At 34.9% G+C, this 24,828-nt stretch overlaps 1 protein-coding gene across 1 annotated transcript in view; it reads left to right on the top strand.

Annotated features, from left to right (window-relative positions):
• KLHL1 (kelch like family member 1) overlaps positions 1–24,828 on the top strand; it is a 319,714-nt gene that overhangs the window by 265,325 nt on the left and 29,561 nt on the right. The window contains exons 8-9 of the mRNA XM_004604001.2: positions 13,203–13,365; positions 22,380–22,592. Of these exons, the coding sequence (XP_004604058.1) occupies positions 13,203–13,365; positions 22,380–22,592 (376 nt within the window). The remainder of the gene's footprint in view (positions 1–13,202; positions 13,366–22,379; positions 22,593–24,828) is intronic.

Raw genomic sequence — 24,828 nt, 5'->3', positions numbered from 1 at the left:
AGTAACCTAAAAAAATACCATTACTTCTTTACTACAGAGAAGCAAAAGTTTGTGGTTGGAAGTGAAAAGGATAACAGATGGAAAATAGGAACTACATTTAATATTACTAAATATTGTGAAATTATTCCTCAAATGAGACCGCTAAAATACAAATTTACTTAGTCATTAGTAAGATATTTTAATCATCATCATCATCATCATCATCATCCCGTTTGATCATGGAATTTCTTGAGTGGTCTCAGTAATGTCTCCATTAGTCCTGGTCCTGAGATTTTAGAAGCCTCTCTTTACTCGTTCTTCCCAATGATGCCGCATCGGAGGCTCTTTCAGGATCAGGGTAATGAGACCCAGCATTGTTACTGGTTTTGGCATATAAATACACCATGGGGAGTTTGCCAGGCTCTCCCATGCTGGCAGGAAACTCTCAGTAGCTTGTCAGGTTCTCCCAGAGTGAGAACTAGGCTATAAAATGCCTTTCTGTCTTCCGGGAGCTTGGTTTTAAGGCTCTGGATGGTGGCCTTTGGTGGGATTACATGGCGCTGGGGGCATTCCCCAGGTGTGACTGCCTAGCTACTGGTAAATGGGAAATTTGGGCAGAAGAGTCCCTATCCAAGCAGGCTTGGGGGGTCTCAGTCCAGGGACCCACACACCTGGGTTCCCAATATATAAAAGATATTTTAATGATTAACTTATTTATTTTGCTTGTTTAGGGGTCATATCTAGAGATACTCTGGTATTATTCCTGGCTCTGTGCTCATATAACACTAGTGATGGGGCTCAGGGAACATATGTGGTATCAAGTAGTAAACCTGGGTGAGTACATGCAAGGCAAGTGTTTACCCACTCTTAGTGTCTCAGGCCCCACTGAAATGTTTTACTTTATTTTTTAATAGTCCATTATTATTTTGAATTACCAGGAAATTTCCTTGATCTAATATTTATTTACTAACATAACTCAATACTTACAGAATCATCATCATCATCTTCATCATCATCATCCCGTTGATTGTCAAATTTCTTGAGTGGTCTCAGTAACATCTCAATTTGTCCTAGCCCTGAGATTTTAGAAGCCTCTCTTTACTCGTCCTTTCCAATGGTGCCACATTGGAGGCTCTTTCAGGGTCAGAGGAATGAGCCCCATTATTGTTACCGGTTTTGGCATATAAATACGCCACAGGGAGTTTGTGAGTCTCTCCCATGTGGGCAGGGAATCTCGGTAGCTTGCCAGTTCTCCCAGAGGTAGAATTAGGCTATACTTATAGAATATACAGGAAATATAAGTAATCATTTAATTCTGAAAAATTTTAACAAATATAATGGGATTTCAAAAGGTACTGTCAATACAGTTTACAATAACTAAAAAAGAGCATCTCATGGCACTTATGCCGCCTGAGCTCATGTGCTGCATGCACCCGAGTGGCCAAGCACATGTGGTGCCTGAGCACATGTGTCGCCTGCATGTCCCCTCTTGAGATGTTTACCATTATGCTTCCATGTCTAATGCTGGGATGTGTGTAGGGGCTCTCTCCACCGTTGGAGAAGCCCGTGTTCTCTCTTGAACACGTTAACTCTGTCTCTCTTACTCTCAGCTCTCCCACTTTCTCTTCATCCTTCCCTCCAAAAAACCTCTAAAAAATCTGTTTACTTCAAAAAAAGCATCTCAAAAAGGTAGCTCAGATAGAGAAGGGAACACCAAATAAAGGATGTTGGGAGGAACCATGCGGACTGAAACGCATGCCAAAAGTAGACTATAGACTGAACATGATGGCCACTCAATACCTCTATTGCAAACCATGATACCCAAAAAGAGAGAGGGAGCAAAAGGGAATGCCCTGCCACAGAGCGGGTGGGGTGGAGGAGATGAGGCGGGGGTGGTAGGAGGAATTCCATATTGGTGGTGGAAAATGGGCACTGGTGGAGGGATGGGTACAAGATCATTGGATGACTAAAACACAAGAACTAAAGTTTGTAAGCCTATAACTGTACCTAACGGTGATCCACTAATAAAAATGAAAGTAAAATAATAATAATAATAATAATGAGCATCTCAAAAAATATTTCTTTTAAGAGTGAGAAAATTAGAAACTAAGAGGTTAAGGTTTCTCACATAATCAAACAATACATGTTAAGGGTGATTGTAGGCAATCATTTTTATGATTTTTCTAGTACTCACCTCTTTTATTTTTATTTACTAAGCATGCAAAGTTATTCCCCAAATGTTTTCTAAAATACCCATTCTTGAAATAAAATAAAGCATGATTAGAGGTCTATGCACAAAACAAGGCAAGATGATATTGATCTTATGATTCATGGAATTAAAATTCCTGCAGTGCTGATATTTAAATTACTTTAAAAGTTAATAAAAATAAAATATATTAAAATCATATTTTATGATATCTCTTCATTGGAATAGCCATATTGAAATATTAGTATGAATGAATTTAAAACAGTATTTGTATTTAATATTTCACAAATAATAGCAATGTTACATGTTAATAATATTTTTGATTTGTCTGTTACATGACATATAAGATTTAAGTAAATAAACTTTTAGGATCATTGAAAAGAGGAAAAATTCTTGTGGGAAAAATAGAAAACCTGATGGATATTTTTCATTTGATTTACTCTGAAAAGAATAATAAAATATTATGAGAGGAATTGAGGTATATAATGTCAAAGTTCTGAGAGTATTTGGTTAACAGCAATACATGAAATGATAAAGGACTTGGAAATGTAATAAAAGTAAGACTGAAAAGGAAGTATGAGGTTGATTATAGAGATTTACTATGCAACAACAGATAGCCTATAAAATGTGTGCTTTAGCAAGAAGGTAACTTACTGCTTTTGTGTCTGCATGAGTTATCAGGCAGCAGTCAGAATAATTACAAGATGAGAAGTAAGAGAGTCACTGGGAATTCTGTATGTGGTTTTTAGGAAAAATGCAGAGTATAAAATACCGATTCTATTCTTCAAAATCCATTTGGGAAGGCAGGATATTCAATTTTAAGCCAGGGTATTAAGACTGGAGCATCTGTTTTGCCTTGTTGAATTTTATACAGAAAGAAAAAAGAATATTTGCATATTTTTGATTTCACGTGTGTTTCTTATTCCTTAAATTGAAATCCTTATAAGGGATCCTTCAAGAATACTATATTTTCAGTATTAATGTATTAAGGAAGACCAGAAATTGATGGCTCTGACTGACATGCACAGAGAAGTGTATTTTAATAGAGCTCAGTTGTAATATATTAGAGGATAAATTTCAAGTAGGACCATGTCTCAGTCACTAAGATCACAACAATTGAAAATATGCTATATTCATCTTTAGTTAGTTAAGAAATCCTAATTTCTCCATCTTTTTGTGAAAAAGATTGGAATAATTGAATAACTTTGCTAAATAAACTTACTACATAACTAAATAACTGCTAATGTTATGGATATTCGCCTACCTATTCCACTAAATTGTAAAATCTAAGACTTTGGCCATGTTCTCCATGATCTGATGCCCATTTCTCTATTTTTACTCTGATAACCATAATTACGTATTGGCATATTCACTGGAGTCATTTATAGAATAATTTTTAAATGGCTTAATCACTCTTCTCTTCATGTATTCTTCACAGTGGTCCTAAAGACTAGGGTATAATTTAATACACTTTAAGTTTTGCCGCGCTTGCATAAAAATATTCAATGCTTCAGAGCATCACTTAACATCTACACTTATTGAACTTGAAATCAATCTCTCAGTGTCATGGCCCCAAGCTTTTATTCTTTTTGCACCTCAACTTTATTTTAAATTGGTTTCTTTTAACACCCCTGCTAGTTTGAGTTTACTGAGTAGCAATGGCAAGTTGGAATAAACTGTTCAAAACATTTATTGGAGACAATGCTTTTTTGTAAGGTACAGAATTGATGAGATGGTAGAAAAAGACTTCTGACCATGGCCTTGATCTAAACACTTGTGGAGGCAAAATGGGAAGGTGTTTGTAAGATTATGAAGAGTCTCAGACTGCAATTCACATTTCAAGTAGTGCCCAACCATTCCATAAGCAGCCTAGAGACAAGTTCAATTCACGGAGTCAACATCATCGAGGAATGGGCTCGCATTATCTCTAGCATGTGCAGTGTTTGTCTAAGAGTGGTTACAAGGACATGTAATTTTGGCAAAAATAACATGGTGGATACAGACAGTGTGTATGTGTGTGTCCATGCATGCATGCACATGCATGTGTGTTGCTCAAAATTCCCTTAACTTATGATGTCTTGCATCTCTGTTTGTAAAGTTCGTTCAACATTTATACTCAACCTTCTTACATCTCTGTTCATATACAATGGACAGATTGACTTATGTCAAGAATCAGGCATTTAGAAGAATAAATGCAATGTTGTTAACCATATTTATCACATATTTAGAAATACTGTTAATATTTGAAACTATTTTAAATTACATTACAATTGGGGTTTTTTTGTATTGTTTTATCTGTGGACAGAGCCTGGCAAGCTACTCCTGGAGTATTTGATATGCCAAAAGCAGTAACAATTGGTCTCATTCCCATGACCTGAAAGAACCTCCAATTGATGAGAAAGACGAGTAAGGAGAGGCCACTAGAATCTCAATCTAAATCTAAAACCACAATTCCCAAAAAGAGAGAGGGAGCAAAAGGGAATGCCCCATCTGGGCATGAGAGGAATAAAGACGTTACTGGTGCCCACTTCAGTAAATCGATGAACAGTGATACAGTGATGCAGTGATTGTTTTATCTGTATAGTGCAATCATTTTAAAAAAATCACAAAGTATCATTTGAAATCACTTTTGAATTTTTCTAAGTAAAAAGTGCATTCATTTAGCAAAATATTTAGAGATGGTATTTTCTACGGAACATTTTACAGTATTTTAAATGTCATCAGTGAGTCTCCAAAAATGTGATGTGTACAACAAAACTTATTTAAATATTTAACTGCTTCTTTTGAAAGTTTCTCTCCATATATACCTGTAAAACTTGAATTTGCTGAGTAGATCTAGGCCCAATATAATTGCTATAATATTCTGCATCGTATTGAGTGTTTGAAGATGGGATATTACTTATAAAGGTTTTAATTATGCTATTTTATTCAACCTGTAAAATAAACTTATGGGTTAGGTAGCATAATTAACTGCATTATACAAATCAAGAAATTGGGAAGTAGAACATAACTAGCATTTCCAAGGACATGAAATCAGGAATTATGTTTTTGGATAGACGTAAAGTATTGGTGTATGAGGAAGAGTTGTAATGGAAGGGATGGGAAATTATTCTTCATTTGAAAATATATAGTGAATCCTTCATTTAATCTTCTATTAATCTCATTCGCATCAGCTCAAATGATGCACATCATTGCACATCAATCATGGCAATCAACACATTCATTTTCATCTTCCCGCATCACTCCCAGGCCTGATAGCTTTGGGAAAACAAATCCAGGAAACCAGTATGTGACTAAAGTGGTGAAATATGAGTAGAGGTCAGAGTTTGATATAGGGATACATATCCCCCATGACCTGAACTTACAGAGTGGCCCCTGAGCAGCAAACAACTAGAATTTATCTCTCTCTTTCTCTCTCCCTCTCTCTCTGTATATATATATATATATATATATATATATATATATATATATATATATAATGATATAAATTAATATTTGCATTAAGATATTTTAAGACATTTTAGTGGCTTCAAGTTGTTGTTAGGAAAAAAACAGAATTTTTAGTCACAGGCCCTACTTTGCGTGGAATTTTAACTTTTCAACTGTATGCCCCTAGTCCTTGTTACATTAACTTTCTTGTGTGTGCTCAGATTCACTGTGCTCTCCACCACAAGATCTTAGGTAGTGTCGTTTGGTCAAGAATTTTTCACTCCCAAATGAATCCGAATTTTCCATCAGTTTTACCCTAGTCATCACTTTCACAGTTAAGAAAGATTAATTACTTCATATGAACAGGTACTTCAAAAACACCATCACTGTATCACTGTCATCCCGTTGCTAATTGATTTGCTTGACTGGGCACAAGTAACATCTCCATTGTGAGACTTGTTACTGATTTTGGCATATGGAATGTCACGGGTAGCTTGCCAGGCTCTGCTGCAAAACACCATAATTGATTGAAGCATTTCCTCTGATTCTAATCCACTGTACATTTGATGAGGATATGAGCATATTAAAGGCAATTATAAATGTATGTGTGAAATATCTGTGAAATTATTGAAGGATAGAGTAATAAAATTGGATGTTAATTAGCAGATACACGTTTGTATTAATATTGATCACTTCATAAATCTACTTAGAACAAATACACACAGTCAGAGAGGGATCATAGGGAGGTAAAGGGAGATGGAGAGAAGAGGCATGAATGAATTCTATTAGATTTATAATCTAAACAGGTTGTTGGCAGAGGTATTCTATCATGATTCTGACTGTCACCATTTTCCAAACATTCTTTTTTTTTTCCGCTTTTTGGTTCACACCCAGCATTGCACAGGGGTTACTCCTGGCTCATGCACTCAGGAATTACTCCTGGTGGTGCTCAGGGGACCATATGGGATGCTGGGAATCAAACCCAGGCCTAGTGCAAGGCAAACACCCCACCCCCCTGTTCTATTGCTGTAGCCCAACATTTTAAAAATGTTTTTATTTAATTTCTTATCCTATGAGGTACAGTTACAGACTTACAAACTTTCGTGTTTGCGCTTGTAATACAATGATTGAGTACCCATCCTTCCACCATTGCCCGTTTTCCACCACCAATGGTCCTAGCATCCCTCCCACCATTCCCACCCCTTCTTCCACCCACCCCATCCAGCCTTTTGCTCTCTCTCTCTCCTTTTGGGTGTTGTGGTTTGCAGTAGAGGTATTAAGTGGCCATTATGTTCTATCTGTAGTCTACTTTCAGCCCGCATCTACCATCTGGAACGAGCCCTCCTAGCACCCTTTATTTACTTGGTGGTCCCTTCTCTATCTGAGCTGCCTTTTCCCCCAACATGCGAGGCTGGCTTCTAAGCTTTGGAGTAATCTTCGTGGTACTTATCTCTACTGTTCTTGGGTGTTAGTCTCCCATTCTGTTACTGATATTCAACAAATGAGTGCAATCTTTCTATGTCTATTCCTCTCTTTCTGACTTATTTCACTTAACATGATACTTTCCATGTTGATCCACCTATACACAAATTTCATGACTTCATCTTTTCTAACAGCTGCATTATATTCCTTGTGTAGATATACCAAGTTTCTTTAACTGGTCATCTGTTCTTGGGCACTTGGGTTTTATCCATATTCTAGATATTGTAAACAGTGCTGCAATGAACGTATAAGTGCAGACGTCGTTTCTAATATACTTTTCTGCATCTCTAAGATATATTCCCAGTAGTGGTATTGCAGGGTCAAATGGGAGCTCAACTTCTAATATTTTGAGAGTCATCCATACTATTTTCCAAAAGGGGTGAACCAGTCGGCATTCCCAGCAGCAGTGAAGCAGAGTCCTTTTCTCCCCACATCCGCACCAACACTGGTTGCTTTTGTTCTTTTGGATGTGTCACCAATTGTGAGGGACATGTAGCTCAAAACAACAGAGACCATCTCACGCAGAGACCAGCCCATCATTCTTAATCTTAATTGAAAAGAAGAATCACCTAAGGGGATTTGAGTTTTAGGATTTTGCCCAACATATTTTAAATTTAAATGTTTTGTATCATTTCTTTTAAAATAGTAAATTATATCTGCCTATAATTATTTTTTCTATCAGTAAGTCACATTAAAATATATAATATATTAAATAAACATTCATTGAGTATTAATATTATATGCAATGTGCAACTATAACAGGGAGTCTATGTTTGTCTGTCTATATTTGTTTATAAAAATGTAAGTGTTTATGGACACATGGACATAGGCATATATCCATTATCCATATATTTAATATTCTTGGGAAACACTGACATCAATATCCCATTCCCCACAAGGCAAGTTATATTTACTAAATTCTTTGCACAAAGCAAGCATAAGATATTAAATTTTATGAACTATTAGTAGTTTATTGCTTCTGATGTAAGACCATTTGAAAATACTGAAATTCAGTTTAGTTATATATTTACTTGTTACTATTATATCCTTGATGATTTTCTAAATGACTTAGGAAAGAAAATTTAAAATAAGGCCATGCACATATTATAAAGCCCTTGGTAATTTAGATTTATTTTGTGATTACATATGTAATATCAACAATATTATAATAATTTAACCTAATGACTATATACAAATAAATCAATATACATTATTATTTATTTCAAAGTGAATATTCTCTAAACGGAGTAAATATTAATTTTGTAGAATAATACTTTGAGATTATGCAGGTATTGGCAGACTATGCAAACAACCAAGCAGTAATCAATACTTAATGTTTTATAATGTTTTATGTAATTAAAACAGTCTCTTTAGGGGCTGTAGTCATACTGCATCAGATAGGGCATTTGCTTTACATGCATGGACCCAGTCTTATTCCTTGGCATACCATATCCCACCCTGAGCACTGTCAGAAGCAATTCCTGAGTGCAGAGCCAGGAGTAACCCTGAATGTCACTGGGTGCAGAGCCAAGACAAAAAAAAAAAAAAGACTCCATCTCTTTAGGTTTGAAATCTTTCGAGGAAGGTTATAGGAAGGTTAGTAATATTTTGTTTTAATTATATTAGCAGGAAGATAATAAAGAATAATTTCTGTTATAAAGGAACAGGATAATTTAATATTCTGGTTGTGTTAAAAAAATAGAAAAATATTTTCTTCTTTTTTTTGTCTGGGTCATTCCTATTGTGTTCAATGTTTACTCCTGGCTTTGCACTCAGAGATCATTCCTAAAAGGGATCATATGTGATGATGATGCTAAGGTCTAAACCTGGGTCAGTCAGGTTAAAGGCAATCTCTATACAAGCCATACTATAGCTCTGGATCAAAATAAATTAATAGTTTAATACAAATTATTTAACCTGTAAATTTCTTTCTAAATGAAAATATTTAAAGAAGACACCTAATAAGAAGATCATCGAATGAGCAAGCTCTTAGTGTGTTCCAATCTCAAAATTTTAATCGGCTTTGTGTTCTAGACATGTCGAAACAGAACATCGTTAACAAATTATTCTTTAAAAATAAAGGATGCTTTTCCACTTTCATTGAAGATCATGAATAAAATTACACTGAAAGTGTTTAATAATTACTTTAGAGTTAAATTTTCTAAGGAAGAAATTAATGCATAAGTATATATCATATAAATTATAATAGATTAGCACTGTAGCACTGTAGCACTGTAGCATTGTGGTCCCATTGTTGATCGGTTTGCTCAAGCAGGCCTCAGCAACATCTCCATTGTGACTGTTTTTGGCATATTGAATATGCCATGGGGAATTTGCCAGGCTCTGCCATGCCGGCTTCAGTATATATAAATTACTTATTTGTTATTCTTAAGGTGTAGAAAATATAATATGTATATTTTTTTAATTTTTAAAAAAGTTTTATTTCTCACAAATTATTTATTTGGGACTACTGAATGTGGAACACAGGGACTCATACATTCTAAGCATGAACATACTAATGTAGATATATCCAAGATCTAAAAATAAAAAAGTATATAATTTAGTTATTAGACTTAAGAAACATACAATTAACATAATATTTTCTATTGTTTCTTTTACTTACTTTAATTTTTATATTTTCTATGTACTTATATATATTGTATGAAAAATATTTTAAAACATTTTCAAAGTGCATTTAATATTATTATTGAATAAAGCACAGCATGATATTTTAAAATGTTGACATCAGTATAACTTATCTGTGAAGATAGCTTTAATAAACAGAGTAAGAAATTAAATCTATTAATTTGATTTTTAAAATTATTCTTATTCAATCATTTATCCTACTTAAGGAAATTTTTTGCAAAGAAATCATAACAGGTGCAAAAAATTTGAAATTAACATTTTAAGGGTCTGCAGAAGATACTTTTAATGTAGAAGAATGAATTATGCAAATTTTAAGGGAAAAATGGCTATTTACAAACTTACTAAATTGTCAAAATAAATATTAGTTCTTGGAAAGTATATTACTTGTTTAGCTTCTCACAAATATATAGATGTTTGGAAAATAATTTCAGTTTTGGTTTGAATATTAAGTTAATCACTCCATTACTTTTTTTACTCTTGAGTTTCTAACACGTCTGCTTTAAAGAATGGTCAGACTTGCCTTTTTATTTACATAATAACTCAAACTTAATAGGGGTTTACTATTTATTAATGACTTATTGTGTTGTATTTGGGCTGGAGTCATAGCACAGAGGGTAGGGCGTTTGCCTTGCACGAGACCGACCGGGGTTTGATTCCTCCATCCATCTCAGAGAGCCCAGCAAGCTACCGAGAGTATCCCACCCGCATGGCAAAGCCTGGCAAGCTACCAATGGTGTATTTGAGATGCCAAAAACAGTAACAACAAGTCTCACGATAGAGATATTACTGGTGCCCGCTCAAGCAATTCCATGAACAAAGGGATGACAGTGCTACAGTGCTACATTGTGTTGTATTTACTACTCCTGTTAAGTACATAAAATATTTCTTTAAGATTGAGATGAGAGAAAAAAATGCCTGCATTTTTTTCCAGCGGACATCTAGTAGAAATAGAAATCAGTTTGGCAGTTGTACTTTAAAGTCAGAATAGTTGAGGATCCTTCTGCCCAAGGTCTTGATATTGTCACTTACAGTAAATCCATCAATTAATTATAATATATAAAATATTTAATCATTTTTTTATTGACTAAATCTATAATTTTTGTTTGAGTACATTTTACATTACCTTGCTAGTTAAAGTGTTTGAATGTAGATTCTATCTTTACCTCTGGAAACAGAAACAAAATAAATTCTAATTTGTGCAACCAATTAGTGGATAACTAAGTTGAACAATTAATGCTTTCACAATCTTCTCCACTTATTCATTACATGATTATTTCTACCTGATTACAATACTGATCATTGCATTTGGCTCTTTTTAAATAGTTTTTAAGTGTAAATATTTCCATATTTTGTAAAAACATTATCATAGGGTGGGGAGATAGTTCAGTAAGCAGGGCACTTACTTTGCATGTAATTAACAAATTCCAGAGAGAGTTAAAGAATCTCAAGTAAGTGCTAGAGGAAAATCTTTAATTCACATTTATAAAATAAAGCCAATGCATTAGTAACTGGTTAGTACATTTGACTGTCTTATTTTCTAAAACTTTCACATTAAAATGAAGTTAGATGTCTGAAACAAATGTAATGTTTGATCTTGAAAGAGCATATTTAATCTGAACATAATTTTCTAATGAATAAATATTCAGAATGTTTAACTGAATATGACAAAATCTATTTTATCTGAATATGGGATGCCACAGTGGGTAGGGCATTTGCCTTACACACGGCCAACCCAGGTTCGATTCCTCCGTCTCTCTCAGAGAGCCCAGTAAGCTACTGAGAATATCCAACTCACAAGGAAGAACCTGGCAAGCTCCCTGTGCCGTATTCAATATGCCAAAAACAATAACAACAAGTCTCACAATGGTTACTGGTGCCTGCTCCAGCAAATCCTTTGTTCATACAAAGGGACGGCAGTGCTCCAGTGCATGACATGTATAGGATAAAAGGCATAATTCAAATCATAATATCATCAGAGAATAAACTAAGTGACATAAGATGTCAAAGGAAAGAGTTCTCTAATAATCTCAAGTTTCTCAAGACACTTTTTACACAGGTGAAAGAGTCAAAGTAAAATCAAAACATTAGTAATTTTTATAGTTTGTTTATTCAGTCAGAAATTAGAGTTAAATACTTCCTTGGAGACCTATATAAGAGTAGAATAAACACTAGAAAATAATGGACAATTCAATATTGAGCATTTAACTCATTTATTTATTTCTCGTATTTTCTGTATTCTTGAGATTATTAGTAAATTGTTTAGTTTTCTATTTTGGGGAGGGCCACACTGGTCAGTCCCTAAGACTTAGTCTTTGTATTCACAGATCACTCTTGGTGATGCTCGGGGACCATATATATTACTGAGAATCAAACCCACGTCAGGTCTGCTGCATGCAAGTCAAAGACATAGTTGCTCTAAAATCCCTCTGGACCTGAATAAATTTGGTATAAACAGTATACACACACGCACACACATACACACATATATATATGTATGTATATATATATATGCACACACATATAAAATCTTAGGATTCTATAAAATATCTCCATGTAATTACAACAAAATTTGTATGAAAATTTACATTACAACACGCATGCATACAATTAAATTGGAAGTTAGCTAAACGGGTGAAGCTATAAAACCCTTGCAATAGTACTCAGATGCAGGTTTAAGATAGCATGAGAGTGCCACTGATCCCAGAAAATATTAAACTGTATTTGCCAAATACAGGAGAAGGAATCAGAACCTTGATGGCAAAGTAAAAGTGCCAAGATACATTTGTTTCATTCTAAGCTTATATCATATTCCAGAAGTTTATTATCAATGTCACCTGTGAGTTTTATCTGGCGAGGGCCTATTTGCACAGGTTCTTATTTTTTCATACTTTTATCAGTAATTTAGTAAAACATTTGTTGCTTTTTAATCCATATTTTAACTTAGTTGGTCAATTACCCCTCCTTCTTAATTAGTCAGTGATATCACAGCTGGTAGGGCGTTTGCCTTGCACTCGGCTGACCCGAGTTTGATTCCTCTGTACCTTTTGGAGAGCCCAGCAAGCTACCAAAAGTATCTTGCCCTCATGGCAGAGCCTGGCAAGCTACCCGTGGTATATTCGATATGCCAAAAACAGTAATAAGAAGTCTCACAGCTTGGTGCCAGCTTGAGCAAATCAATGAGCAACGGGATGACAGTGTTACAGTGCTACAGTCCTATTGTGACTTCAACAATATTTAACAGAAGAAAAGAGGAAAATTAGAGAAAAACTATAAATACGTTGTTATTTAATTTGTATTGTTTTCTTACTTTTAATACTAAAGATAATAATGGTTTCTAACTCATTTCAATCGGTTCTCTCCAGCTTGGTCCAGTACTAAGTTGAAAAATTTTAGCTTTTTTTTTCTTTTGATTTCTGAAACCTCACTCTAATTATTCATACTTACTTCTCGAATGCTTTAGGTGTGACTGTGCTCGAAGGCCCTATTTATGCCGTGGGAGGCCATGATGGCTGGAGTTATTTGAACACAGTGGAGAGGTGGGATCCGCAGAGTCAGCAGTGGACATTTGTGGCCAGCATGTCTATTGCTCGGAGCACAGTTGGTGTAGCAGCACTGAATGGCAAGTAAGTAGATATATGTATTTAACCTGAAAAACTAAATGACTGGGACTGGAGTGATAGTACAGCAGGTAGGGCAGCCTTGAATGCGGCCCACCCAGGTTCGATTCCCAGCATCCCATATGGTCCCCCAGGCACAGTCAGGGGTGATTGCTAAGTGCAGAGCCAGGTGTAACCCCTGTGCCTCTCTGGGTGTGACCCAAAAAGAAAAAAATATGCAAATTACTGAATGTTCTTTATATAACCTTTTAGAAGTTGTTTTGATTGAATTTAAAAAATATTTTAAGTGTTACTGTTTTTAAAAATTAGGTTTTGTGAATCTTCTCATCCATAGTCAGATGCATTATCCATTTTGCCACTGGCCCAAGTGCCTGGAGTGATAGCACAGTGGGTAGGGCTTTTGCCTTGCACACGGACATCCTGGGTCCAATTCCTCCGCCCCTCTTGGAGAGCCTGGCAAGCTTCTGAGAGTATCTCACCTGCATGGCAGAGCGTGGCAAGCTACCCATGGTGTATTTTATATGCCAAAAACAGTAACAACAAGTCTCACAATGGAGACATTATTGGTGCCCACACTAGCAAATCGATGATCAATGGGATGACAGTGATACAGTAATACAGGTTTTGTGATTGGAGTGATAATACAGAGTTAAGTCACCCACATTCAATCCCTAAAATCATCCATGGTCTCCAAAGTATCCTGTGGAATGATCACTGAGCCCATACCCAGAGGGAGAACTGAGCATTAAGTACTTCTGAGTATTGCCCAATACTCTTCAAAATGTATGATGCTAATTTATTTTCAATTAATTTATTTAAATAAATTTAATTAGTTAATTAATTTAAATAAAATCATGCAACTTTAATTTTTATCTATCCTCCTGAAGTATGATTTAATGACATAATTTTTAAAATTGTGTCAAGTACTATCTGAGTCTACCTGTGTTTTATTTTTATATTTCCGACATGAAATCTTAAGTAGTGATCTTTCACTTCAAGCCAAAGCAGAAAATTGTCTTAATATCACCTTCAGACAGCTCACTTTTTTACTGTCATAAATGTGACTTTCCATTCTCAATTTATTTTAATATCTGACTAATATGTTATGCTAACCTGAGTATTGTTTTCCTTTAATATTATTTCAAATATTTTGTCCAGCTAGGAATAATAAAAAGTTGTGGTTAGGTTTCACAATGCCATTCATTGTGAAAACAGACATGGAAATAATTTATACATGGCTTCAAATTAGTGACTATGCATGCATACCTTCAAGGGCAAAATATTTAATTTCATGAAGCACATTGGTTGGTCTTTCAATAAAATATGCTAAGTTGTGAGTAAGTAATCTTATGGCAAGTGAACAGCTTCAGGCGTACTTGATTAATAGAGACAATTTAACAAAATTCTGAAGAACATTCTGGTGTAGTGATTCGACTTATAAACACCCTCAAATAATATCCACATTAATAGTTTCCTTTGTTTTTTTCTTTATTCTCTGCCTTACCTTAAGGTTCTTTCAAACTTTATTTTATTGCTAGACTCTCTTTTCCTTTTCCATTTCTAAATTTCCCTAGTTAGCTCAAAGATCAGATACTCATATTTCCTGAACACTGCTTGAATTTTAATAAATGTCTGCTGTGTTAGCCCTAGATAATGTGCAAAACTTAAAACAGAATCATTTTATTTTATGATCCACCATGGACAGACTGATTGACTTATTTAAAAGCTCACAGTAATCACCATCTCCAGGCAATGGCAACGTCTGTGCAGACAGAAGTTTACACAGTGTAAAGTATCAGGAGAGTAGAGAGTATAGCTGCTGTTCTCTCCTTATATCTCAATTACCTAGTGTGCACAGCATCTGAATTCACAGATTAGGCGGTCTGCAATTTGCCTTCTAGAATAAATAATTTCCACAAATCAAGCAATTATCATAATGAACGGGAGCAATTTATGTCACGTCAGTGATTGTCAAATGTGAATGAAAGCTGAAACTTTAGTTTTCTGAACATTATGAGAAGGAGCATATACTCCTCATCATGATTAAAGATTAAAGATTAAACAGAAAAGCAGGTACTTGGCAACGTTGCAACCTGGCTACAAGTTATAAAAGGACAGAGCTGTGGTTGCATTTAGATTTCATAAAGATCACTCTGACTAAGGTGGGGAATGTGCACTGGTGGAGGCATGGGTGTTTGATCATTGTGAGATTGTAACCCAGACATGAAAGCCTGTAACTATCTCACAGTGATTCGATAAAATTAAAAAGAATTAAAGAAGAATGAAATTATTCAATAAATCTATGAAACTGCTTAAGTGCCAACACAAGAATAAACTAGCTATTTTCCACTGTTCCAAAGAGAAGTCTTGATAAATCACACCTCAGAATTAAAATGTATAGCAACAACAGACATTCACTTTAGTTCCCTACTGGTTCATAAGCATTGACTGACTCACCAATCTGGAATAGAATAGATTTATGATTTAAAGCTCTTTTTTTCCCTCCAGTATTCTACTACCGGCCTTATATACCCTTTACGTCAATAATATTGAATGACTCAGTGTCCCTTTCTGCCCTTGATAATTCAGACCCTTATGGTTTTTCCTATGGTCGGCCCTCCAAACGAGACATTCTTTTTTTTTTTAGTCTTTTTAAATTTTTTTTAAATTTTTTAATTAGTGAGTCACAGTGAGTGTACAGTTCCAGATTCACACATTTCGTGCTTGTTTTTCCCTCATGCAGTGTTCGGTACCCATCCCTCCACCAGTGTCCATTCTCCACCACCAATGAACCCAGTATCCCTTCCACCCCCCAATCCCATCCCCCCCAACCCACCCCACCACTGTGGCAGGGTTTTTAATAATTCTTTTTAATAATTGTTATCTTGTGTTGTTTTAGGGCCATCTCCAGCAGTTTTGTGGACTTAGTACTGGCTCTATACTAAGGAATCAGTCCTGATGAACTAGGAGGAGAATTTGGGATGCTGGGAATTGAAGTGTATAAGGCAAATACCCTACCCACTGTACCATCACTCCAACCCTTTCCTTTGTCTTTAAAAACATGTAAATACCCCTGCTCACTGTGAATATAATTTTTGTTTATATTTTCTCTGATTTTTGGATACAATTTAAAATTCTCAACAGGGGTGACCTAATTTAACTCTAGTTCTTCATGTCATTAACTTCCTTACTATAGGATCAATGCCCAAAGGGTTCAGTTTATTAAACTTAAGAACACTAATTTCAGAAATTTCAAAATGCGTTATATTAACTTCCATTAATATAAAACCTAAATTAGATTATAATAGTTTCCAGCATATAAAACTTTTTAGCATTTTAAATAATCCATCTTTATTCATTTAAAACTAATCCTTTAAATTGTGTTCTTAGAGTGTTTGATTATTAATTCCTTCTCTGAAAACCAGAGTGTTGGCACAAGGAGTAAGACCCTTGTATTGCTTGTGATTGTCCTCAATTTGATCACTGTCACCATATATGAGTCCCCCAAGAGTGATCCTTGAACACCAGGAGTGGTCCTTGAGTACAGAGCCAGGAAAAAGTCTTGCTGGCTCCAGAGTGGCCCATAGAACAATAACAACAGCAAAAATAATAATAATTTTCTCTCCCATTTGTCAAAATCATGCTTCAGCAAAACTCAACCAGGCACCTTTTTTTTTCTTTTTTTCTTTTTGAGATTTCCTGTGTTTAATTAGATTTTTTGAGAGTTGGAAATCAAAGCTTGATTCATTTCTAAAAAAATTGTAAACATATATTGTTTTGGTGTTATGTAAGAAGATGAATTAAATCAACCCTCTTAGAATTTACATTTTATTAAGGAGAGTAAAAATCAACACAGAAAAAAGAAAGCAAACTACAGGTGCAGTTTGAGTTAGAGTATGCAGTGTGAGTTTGGCGCAGAGTATGAGATAGCAAGAAACATGAAAGTATTATTATTATTATTATTATTATTATTTTCTTTTTGGGTCACACCCAGCGATGCTCAGGGGTTACTCCTGGCTTTGCACTCAGGAATTACTCCTGGCAGTGCTTGGGGGACCATATGGGATGCCGGGGATCGAACCCGGGTCGGCCGCGTGCAAGGCAAATGCCCTACCCGCTGTGCTATCGCTCCAGCCCCGAAAGTATTATTATTGAAGTGACCCATTCTGTCACTTGGAGACATGGTTAATGGGTCAGAATTTAAGTGTACATTTATGATTATAGATTTGTTTAAGAAGTATTGTCATGTTTCATGGTTTACACTAAATAGGCTATATAGGCTCCCACCTGCTTAACAGCTATGTTTTTGCTGAGGTAGAAATTTCCCTCTTATCTCTCTTGATTCTTGGCTAATCTAGTACTTAAGCTGACACAAGACATTAACTAGAGTAAAGAAAAAACAAATTTAAATTTAAATAGAGAGGCTTCATAAACAGGCAACCTGCAACAGCCAAAGTAATTTTTATACACAGGTTCAACAACTTGGCTGTAAGAAAAGATGAAATAATTAAATTTGATACAACATGGATGGACTGGGAGAGTATCATACCGAGTCAAGTTAGTCAAAGGAGAGGGCAGACAGGATGATCTCAGATGTAGGATATAAAGAAATATAGGAGAATAGCAAAAGCCTAAGTGCTACAGGTAACTGAGAGCTTGAGAACCAATCTTCAGTAAGAAGTTTACAATTGGGATGAGGATAGGGGAGGGGGATAAGACAGGGAGGGGAACATTGTAACAATCAGTATTTCTATTCATTCAGGAGGAGGAAGTAGAGTGCTATGAATGAAACTCTATTAGGAATGTTATTGTAACACATTATTGTTACTGTAACAATAACTTGCTCTCAGTGTTCCTGGAGCAAGCAGATGCCATTGGGCTACTACTAGCGTGTGACAGGGACAAATGAAGAAGTTACTGGTGACCTCTTGAATAATGACGAACAATGGGATAACAATGATACAGTGATACAGTGATTGTAACACCTAATGTATATTTTTTTAAAAAACAACAACAAAATAGTGCCTGTCAGTGTCGAATGGGAGGGAAACTGGGGGCACTGGTGGAGGGGACAGAACACTGGTGAAGGGACTGTGTTGTTGAAACACTGTATGCCAGATACTCAATTAGGAATAACTTTGCAAATTATGGTGCCCGAACTTAAGAAAAAAAAAGAAACAAAACGAAAGTCTTTGAATAACTACCAAAGAAAAAAGAAGTTTGACTAGAATACTAGTTAATAAAGAACTAAGCAGAGTTGTGTCTGTTTGGTTGCCTTGGCAGCCTTTTCTGTTTAGTTATCCTTGTGGGCCACATCACTTGGGGAAACGAAACTCCGGAAACTGTAAGAAAGTTGGAAACTGCTAACTTAAGCTTTGGAAATGGAAACTTAGGCCTGGCTTTTTACTGAGCTTATCATAGTGCTGCCTTAGCCCCTTTATCTTTAACTGCCTCATGATCATTTATTGTTTCATATGAACATTTTTAGTTATTAAAGAACTGAGATTTACAAATTTATTGATAGCTGAGATTTAGCAATATAATAGTCTATCTCCAATCCCACCAGCAGTTTCAACTTTTCTCCATTAGTATTCCAATAATTGCCACCACTTTAGCCCCTGTCAACTTGACAAGAACAATACAAAGGTTGTGGTTGCAGCTTAGATCTCATGCTTTCATTTTTGTCTTGTATACATGACTATACCAGTCACCCATATCATCGGTATAAACTGAAGTTCTTATCCCTGTTCACCCATTACTTGCCATTCTCCTCTTCCCCCCTTTATTTCTCTCCAACTTTGTCCTTTCTTCCCTAAACTTTGGGGTCTAGAGTGATGTAGGCATCCCTCTTTTAATACATCTCCTCTTTCAGTATTCTATAAGCAACATAAAGTTTTTAAATTTTAAGCTAGGTAAATAAACACAGTGAATGAGAAAATACATTTTTCATGACTTTAGCTATTTGACCTTAGCCATATGAAAATATATTCACCAATAAGTTGGGAAAAAATAAGTTATACAACTTAAAATATTAGGCTCTAATTAACTTTGAGGTCTTTCTTCTGCTGCTTGAACAGTGGTGAAAGTCAAGACTCCATGGTAGAACATAACAAGACGGTCAGCTGACAATTCTGCAGGTGATTTGGTATTACTGCATACTCCCAAACAAGAGCAACTGGAAACTTCTTTTTTTTTAACAACACTTCATTTTTACATTAATTATTTATTTATTGAGGGGGGCGCATACCTGGCCAGTGCTCAGGACTGACTCCTGCTTCTACCCTCAGAGACCAATCCCGGTGGGACTTAGGGGACAATATATGGTGTTGGGGACCAAACCCAGACTAGCTGTAATAAGGCAAGCACCCTGCTTGCTGCAGTAATGTTCCATCCAGCCCATCAAATTTGTTTTGAAATCAGACAACTTTGATAGGTAGAAATAGTGTCATCAATTGACACACACAGAGCATTCATCTTTCACTAGAATAATGATTATTTCCCTCCCTGAAAAACACAATAGATGGGTGTTTGATGAAAGCAAGTTTAGAGAATTAGCAAATTTTAAACTTGCAGGTCCTCAAATGTGACAAAAACTCAGTGCAATATTTACCTAAGTTTCTTTATCACTTTGGTGAAGTTTAAATGCATGAACAGAATAAAAATGAATATGAAGCTACCTAGTGTGCCGAGTAGCAAACTCATGTTTGAGTCTGTGTCTTCTTCCAACATCTATTAAACTATACAAGCTAGTTTATTAGCATGCAACTTCAGGAAATTCTCAGATAATTTATCGTTCTTCGCTATAAACTACTAAAGTATAACTGGATTACACTTTATTGAGGATATAGTAAATGTGAGAAGTGTTTAGTTCTTAATGCCTGAACAGTAGCTTTCAAACACACCTGAACCTATATCCTAATTAATGCAGAATGTGCTTCTTTCAACTACTATTTTATATACACTGGAATATAATATCCATGGAACATATGTAAATGAACTCTAATAGTTTTTTTATTAAAATTTACCTGGAAGTCATAGACAAGTGAATTTCTGTCATTCCCATAGAAATTCTTAAGTTGATTAACATAGAGATTTTTCTGTTCTTTCTGGTTTTGATATGCAAGAAGATATAGACTATGTGAATTTGGAGATTCTTAACAATGTTATTTTTCTGTCTATTTTATAGCCTCAGGATGAAATACCAACCCCAAAGAGTGACATATAACCCATGCCCTTCAATCTCCATCTGCTATTTTTCATCTGAACAGTTTTATCTCTCCTTTCTTTTCCTTCACACTACCCTTCTCATCAATATGACATACCTGCCACTCTTTATTTATCACCTGCTCTGACCTTCAGTGCCCCTTGTCTTTATACATAACGCTGCCCCTGCATGGAACACTTTCTTTGTGTTTCTTCATCTTACAAATTTCTACTCATCTTCCAAGCCTAAGTAAAATGTCACATTTTCTTTCATGCTGTGTAACTGTCAGCTGTCACTTTCTATATTGGCAATATATGTACTTTCACCATCAAATATTGAACTCTTCTTATTCTCACATATAATGTGTCATTGAAGTAAAACAAATCAAGGAAAGGACCTAAATTAGGTAGCAGGGATAGTTAGGAAACAACTTAGAGAGATCTCCACAAAATTTTACTGTCACTTGTAGAATTAATCTACTTTCTTATTCTTTCCCCCTCCCTCCCTCCCTCCCTCCCTCCCTCCCTCCCTCCCTCCCTCCTTCCTTCCTTCCTTCCTTCCTTCCTTCCTTCCTTCCTTCCTTCCTTCCTTCCTTCCTTCCTTCCTTCCTTCCTTCCTTCCTTCCTTCCTTCTTTTTTTATTCTATTGTCCTTTTATGGGGAACAGACCCAGCTTTGTTCAGGGGTTACTTCTAACTAAAATCTCACTTCTGGTGGACTCAGGGACCATAAAGGTTGGCAGGGGTAAAATCCAGGTCAGTTGCATGGTATGCAACACATTATACATTGTATTACCTCTCTGGCCCCTAATAGTATGTCTTTTATATTCCTTAGTTACTTTAATAAGTTTGAATATAATTATAGCAGAAATCATTTTTATATTATTCTTACTTAGAAAAAATTGTTTCAATCTAATTTAATTATAATAATGTTGATTAATAAAATATATCAAGTACATAAAAATATTTTCAAGAATTAAAATCGTCCATACCCGCTGTGTATTCAGTTTGCCAAAAACAGTAACAACAATTCTCACAATGAGACATTACTGGTGCCTGCTCGAGCAAATTGATGAACAACAGGATAACAGTGCTACAGTGCTATAATCATACATACATTAATAGTCCAAAATACGTGACCTTTTTATACAAATTAGTTTTCTTATTTATTTTAAAATAATTTTCTGTAAGGAATAATTATTTGTATTCACCTTTTTTTCCTAACTAGTTTTGTGCAGTCCATTTACCGGAAAAGGCATTCTTATAGCAAATAATAGGAGAATAAACAAATGAGTGCTATAACACTAATCTGTAAAATTCCATTTATTTAAAAATCCATTTGTAGGTTTGACATGTTGGTAATTCAAATGGGGAGAAGAAAGTTTCCTCTGATTATCAAAATTTTCAAGAAAATATTAGAGATATATACATCCTATTTGCTTTAGATAACTTATTTAATATTCGTTAAACTAAAAAATTAATATAGTTAATTATTTAAACAATATTTGGTTCAAAAGTGTCAAAGTTTTTTAAATGATTAAGGTTAGAAAATTATAGTTCTATTTAGTATGTTGCAGTTTGATTATTGGGAATACCTGGCAAATGTAACATTTTTAGAGTAGTTTTAATATAAATTTTCTTGTGAAATATGAAGGTTTGCCTCTGGGTTTATACTAATACTGTCATAAAAATTATTCTATAGAATTATGCTATGATATTGGAGATGAAACCAGTGAAATTGTGTTTTTAAAAGATTCTCCCTCCATCTTGTGATACTTACTATTACAATAAATTAAGGATTTTCAATCATGTTTTTAGGTTGTATTCTGTTGGAGGTCGTGATGGCAGTTCCTGTCTGAGTTCAATGGAATATTACGATCCTCACACAAATAAGTGGAACATGTGTGCCCCCATGTGTAAGAGAAGAGGGGGTGTTGGAGTGGCCACATGTGATGGTTTTCTTTATGCAGTAGGTGGTCATGATGCTCCTGCTTCAAATCACTGTTCAAGGCTGCTGGATTATGTAGAAAGGTAAGACCCTAATGGAAGAGTTATATGTAAAATGTAATGCTAATTCCATTGAATTATTGAGGGAAAATTCAGCACCTTCTGCTAATTTCTCAATTCTTCTCTCTCCCTGTTTGTCTGTCACATGCACAGACTCACAATGTTCACTTTCAGTTTTTTTATTTAAAATTTTCCCTTCCTCAATCCTTTTCTCTTCTGTTCTTCCTTCTTTTCCTTCTTTCTTCATATGTAAAGTTATTGAATTTATTGAGTCACTAAAAAATCATTGAGTCATTAAAAATTAATATTCAAATTCCTTCTTAATATATATTTAAAGGAACATTTAAGTTCTGCTTTAAGTAATTTATTAAATCCATAATTATTTTAATCTCTTAAAACATATACTTTGTTTTGGTGAAGGGATTGGTGTTTGAGCATAGTATGACTGAGACTCGATCCTAAATGTCCTGTAACTGTTCTCACAGTAACTCAATTAAACAATAAAAAAACAAACAAACAAGCAAAAACATATACTTTATTTGTTCTTTGCATTGTGTTTGTTCTAAATCCCTTCAAACTCTTTTGTTTGTTTTTGTTTGAGGGCCATACCTGGGAGTGCTCAGGATTTACTCTTGGCTCTGTGCTCAGGGTTTATTCTTGGCATGGCTTTGGGGACCCTATGAGGTCCCAGGGATCAAATAGAGATTGACCATGTGCAAGGCAAAGACGCTGCCCATTGTACTATCACTCCACCCCATCCCCTTAAGTCTTCTAACAAGATATTAAGACTTTTTCATGCCATACTTTTCCTAATAAAAAAGTATTTATTTTATTTGATCTTTATTTTATACAACTCGAGTCAAGTAGGGAAGATTCAGGTCCTTTTGAGCTGTTCTTAAAAATGGTAAGTACAAAGAGACTGAAATTGAAAAATGTCTTGACTTGCACCAACAACCTAGAAACTCCTGGGCATAATTGTTGCTGATTTCTCTTCAATGACTGCGACTCACTTGGAATTTAAATATTGTGTTGCAAAATTGATAAAATCACTCAAATTTATGATGATAATCTCTATTGCGTAAAAATATCAACTGATCCATGAGGGAGTGATAATAGGGATTATTGAAGTCTATTGTTTTATCTTCTGGGATGTGATATGTAACTATAATACAGTGAATAACTTTATAACCCTGGGTGATTTAATACCTCACTGATTTTGTATTTTTCATAATACATGTCCATGATAGCTTCATGGTGTCATTGGCCATAATATTATATAAGCCGTGATACAAACACTGTTAATTTGCATTCCTAAAGAGAAAAACTAGATTTTAAAAGTGTTGCCTTATTCTTAAATATTTCACCTGCAAGTGATATAATTATTTTTTGTTAATACTTTGTTGGAAACTGGTCACAAATCTAAAGGAATTTTATTAGGGCAACAGAATAGTGGTCTGATTTGCACCTGGGAGAATATGTTTGACATTTCACACTTATGATCACAACTTTCTTTCTAATGTTAAAACCTGTATCTTTTCTATTCAATCTTTGAATTAGTAGTGGGAGAAAGCTGTTATGTCTCACTCTTATGATATACTTTTCCTTAGGCTTTATGAAGGGCTTTGTTTGAGAACATCACCTTTGATTAAACAATAAATTCTTCAGTATACAGGTTATTTTCAAAGTCTAGTTACTTTTTGGATTCACTATAGAAATGCTTACATTGCATTTTCTATGAATAGGAATGCATACTTATGGCTATGTTTACCTCAGTACTCTTTTAACCCCTTCTTTGTTTGTGGGGGAAGATACTTGGAAAGTTTCAGAACTTACTTAGCCTCTGATGTGAGGAATCACCTCTAGCAGGGCTTGGAAGAACATATTGGATATTGAAGCTCACACAGGTTAGCCGTATGCAAGCAAGTGACCTTCCTTCTGTATTATCTCTCCAGTCCTTAAATCATTTAATATTTGCCTATCAGGTAAAATAAGGGACTATAGATATTTTAAATGAGAACTTCAGACAAAATTCAAATATATGAATATACAGATTTATATATACAAACATTCTACCTTTTATATTTAAAAATGCTGAGAAATGTAGCTCATTCATATTTTGCTGTTCTAAATTCTTGGAGAAAAAGAATAGGCTGATAGTTCTAGAATCTTATGTAAATTATTCTAATAAAATGTTATTTTATATACATAGCTTAGTCTAACTTTACTATGTGATTTATGAAGGCTTTTGTGCATAGAAGTA

The sequence above is a fragment of the Sorex araneus genome, chromosome 1 (assembly GCF_027595985.1).
Source record: "Sorex araneus isolate mSorAra2 chromosome 1, mSorAra2.pri, whole genome shotgun sequence".
Classification (NCBI taxonomy): Eukaryota; Metazoa; Chordata; class Mammalia; order Eulipotyphla; family Soricidae; genus Sorex; species Sorex araneus.
The sequence above is the reverse complement of the archived record's forward strand: the minus strand, read 5'-3'. Positions and strand labels throughout refer to the sequence as shown.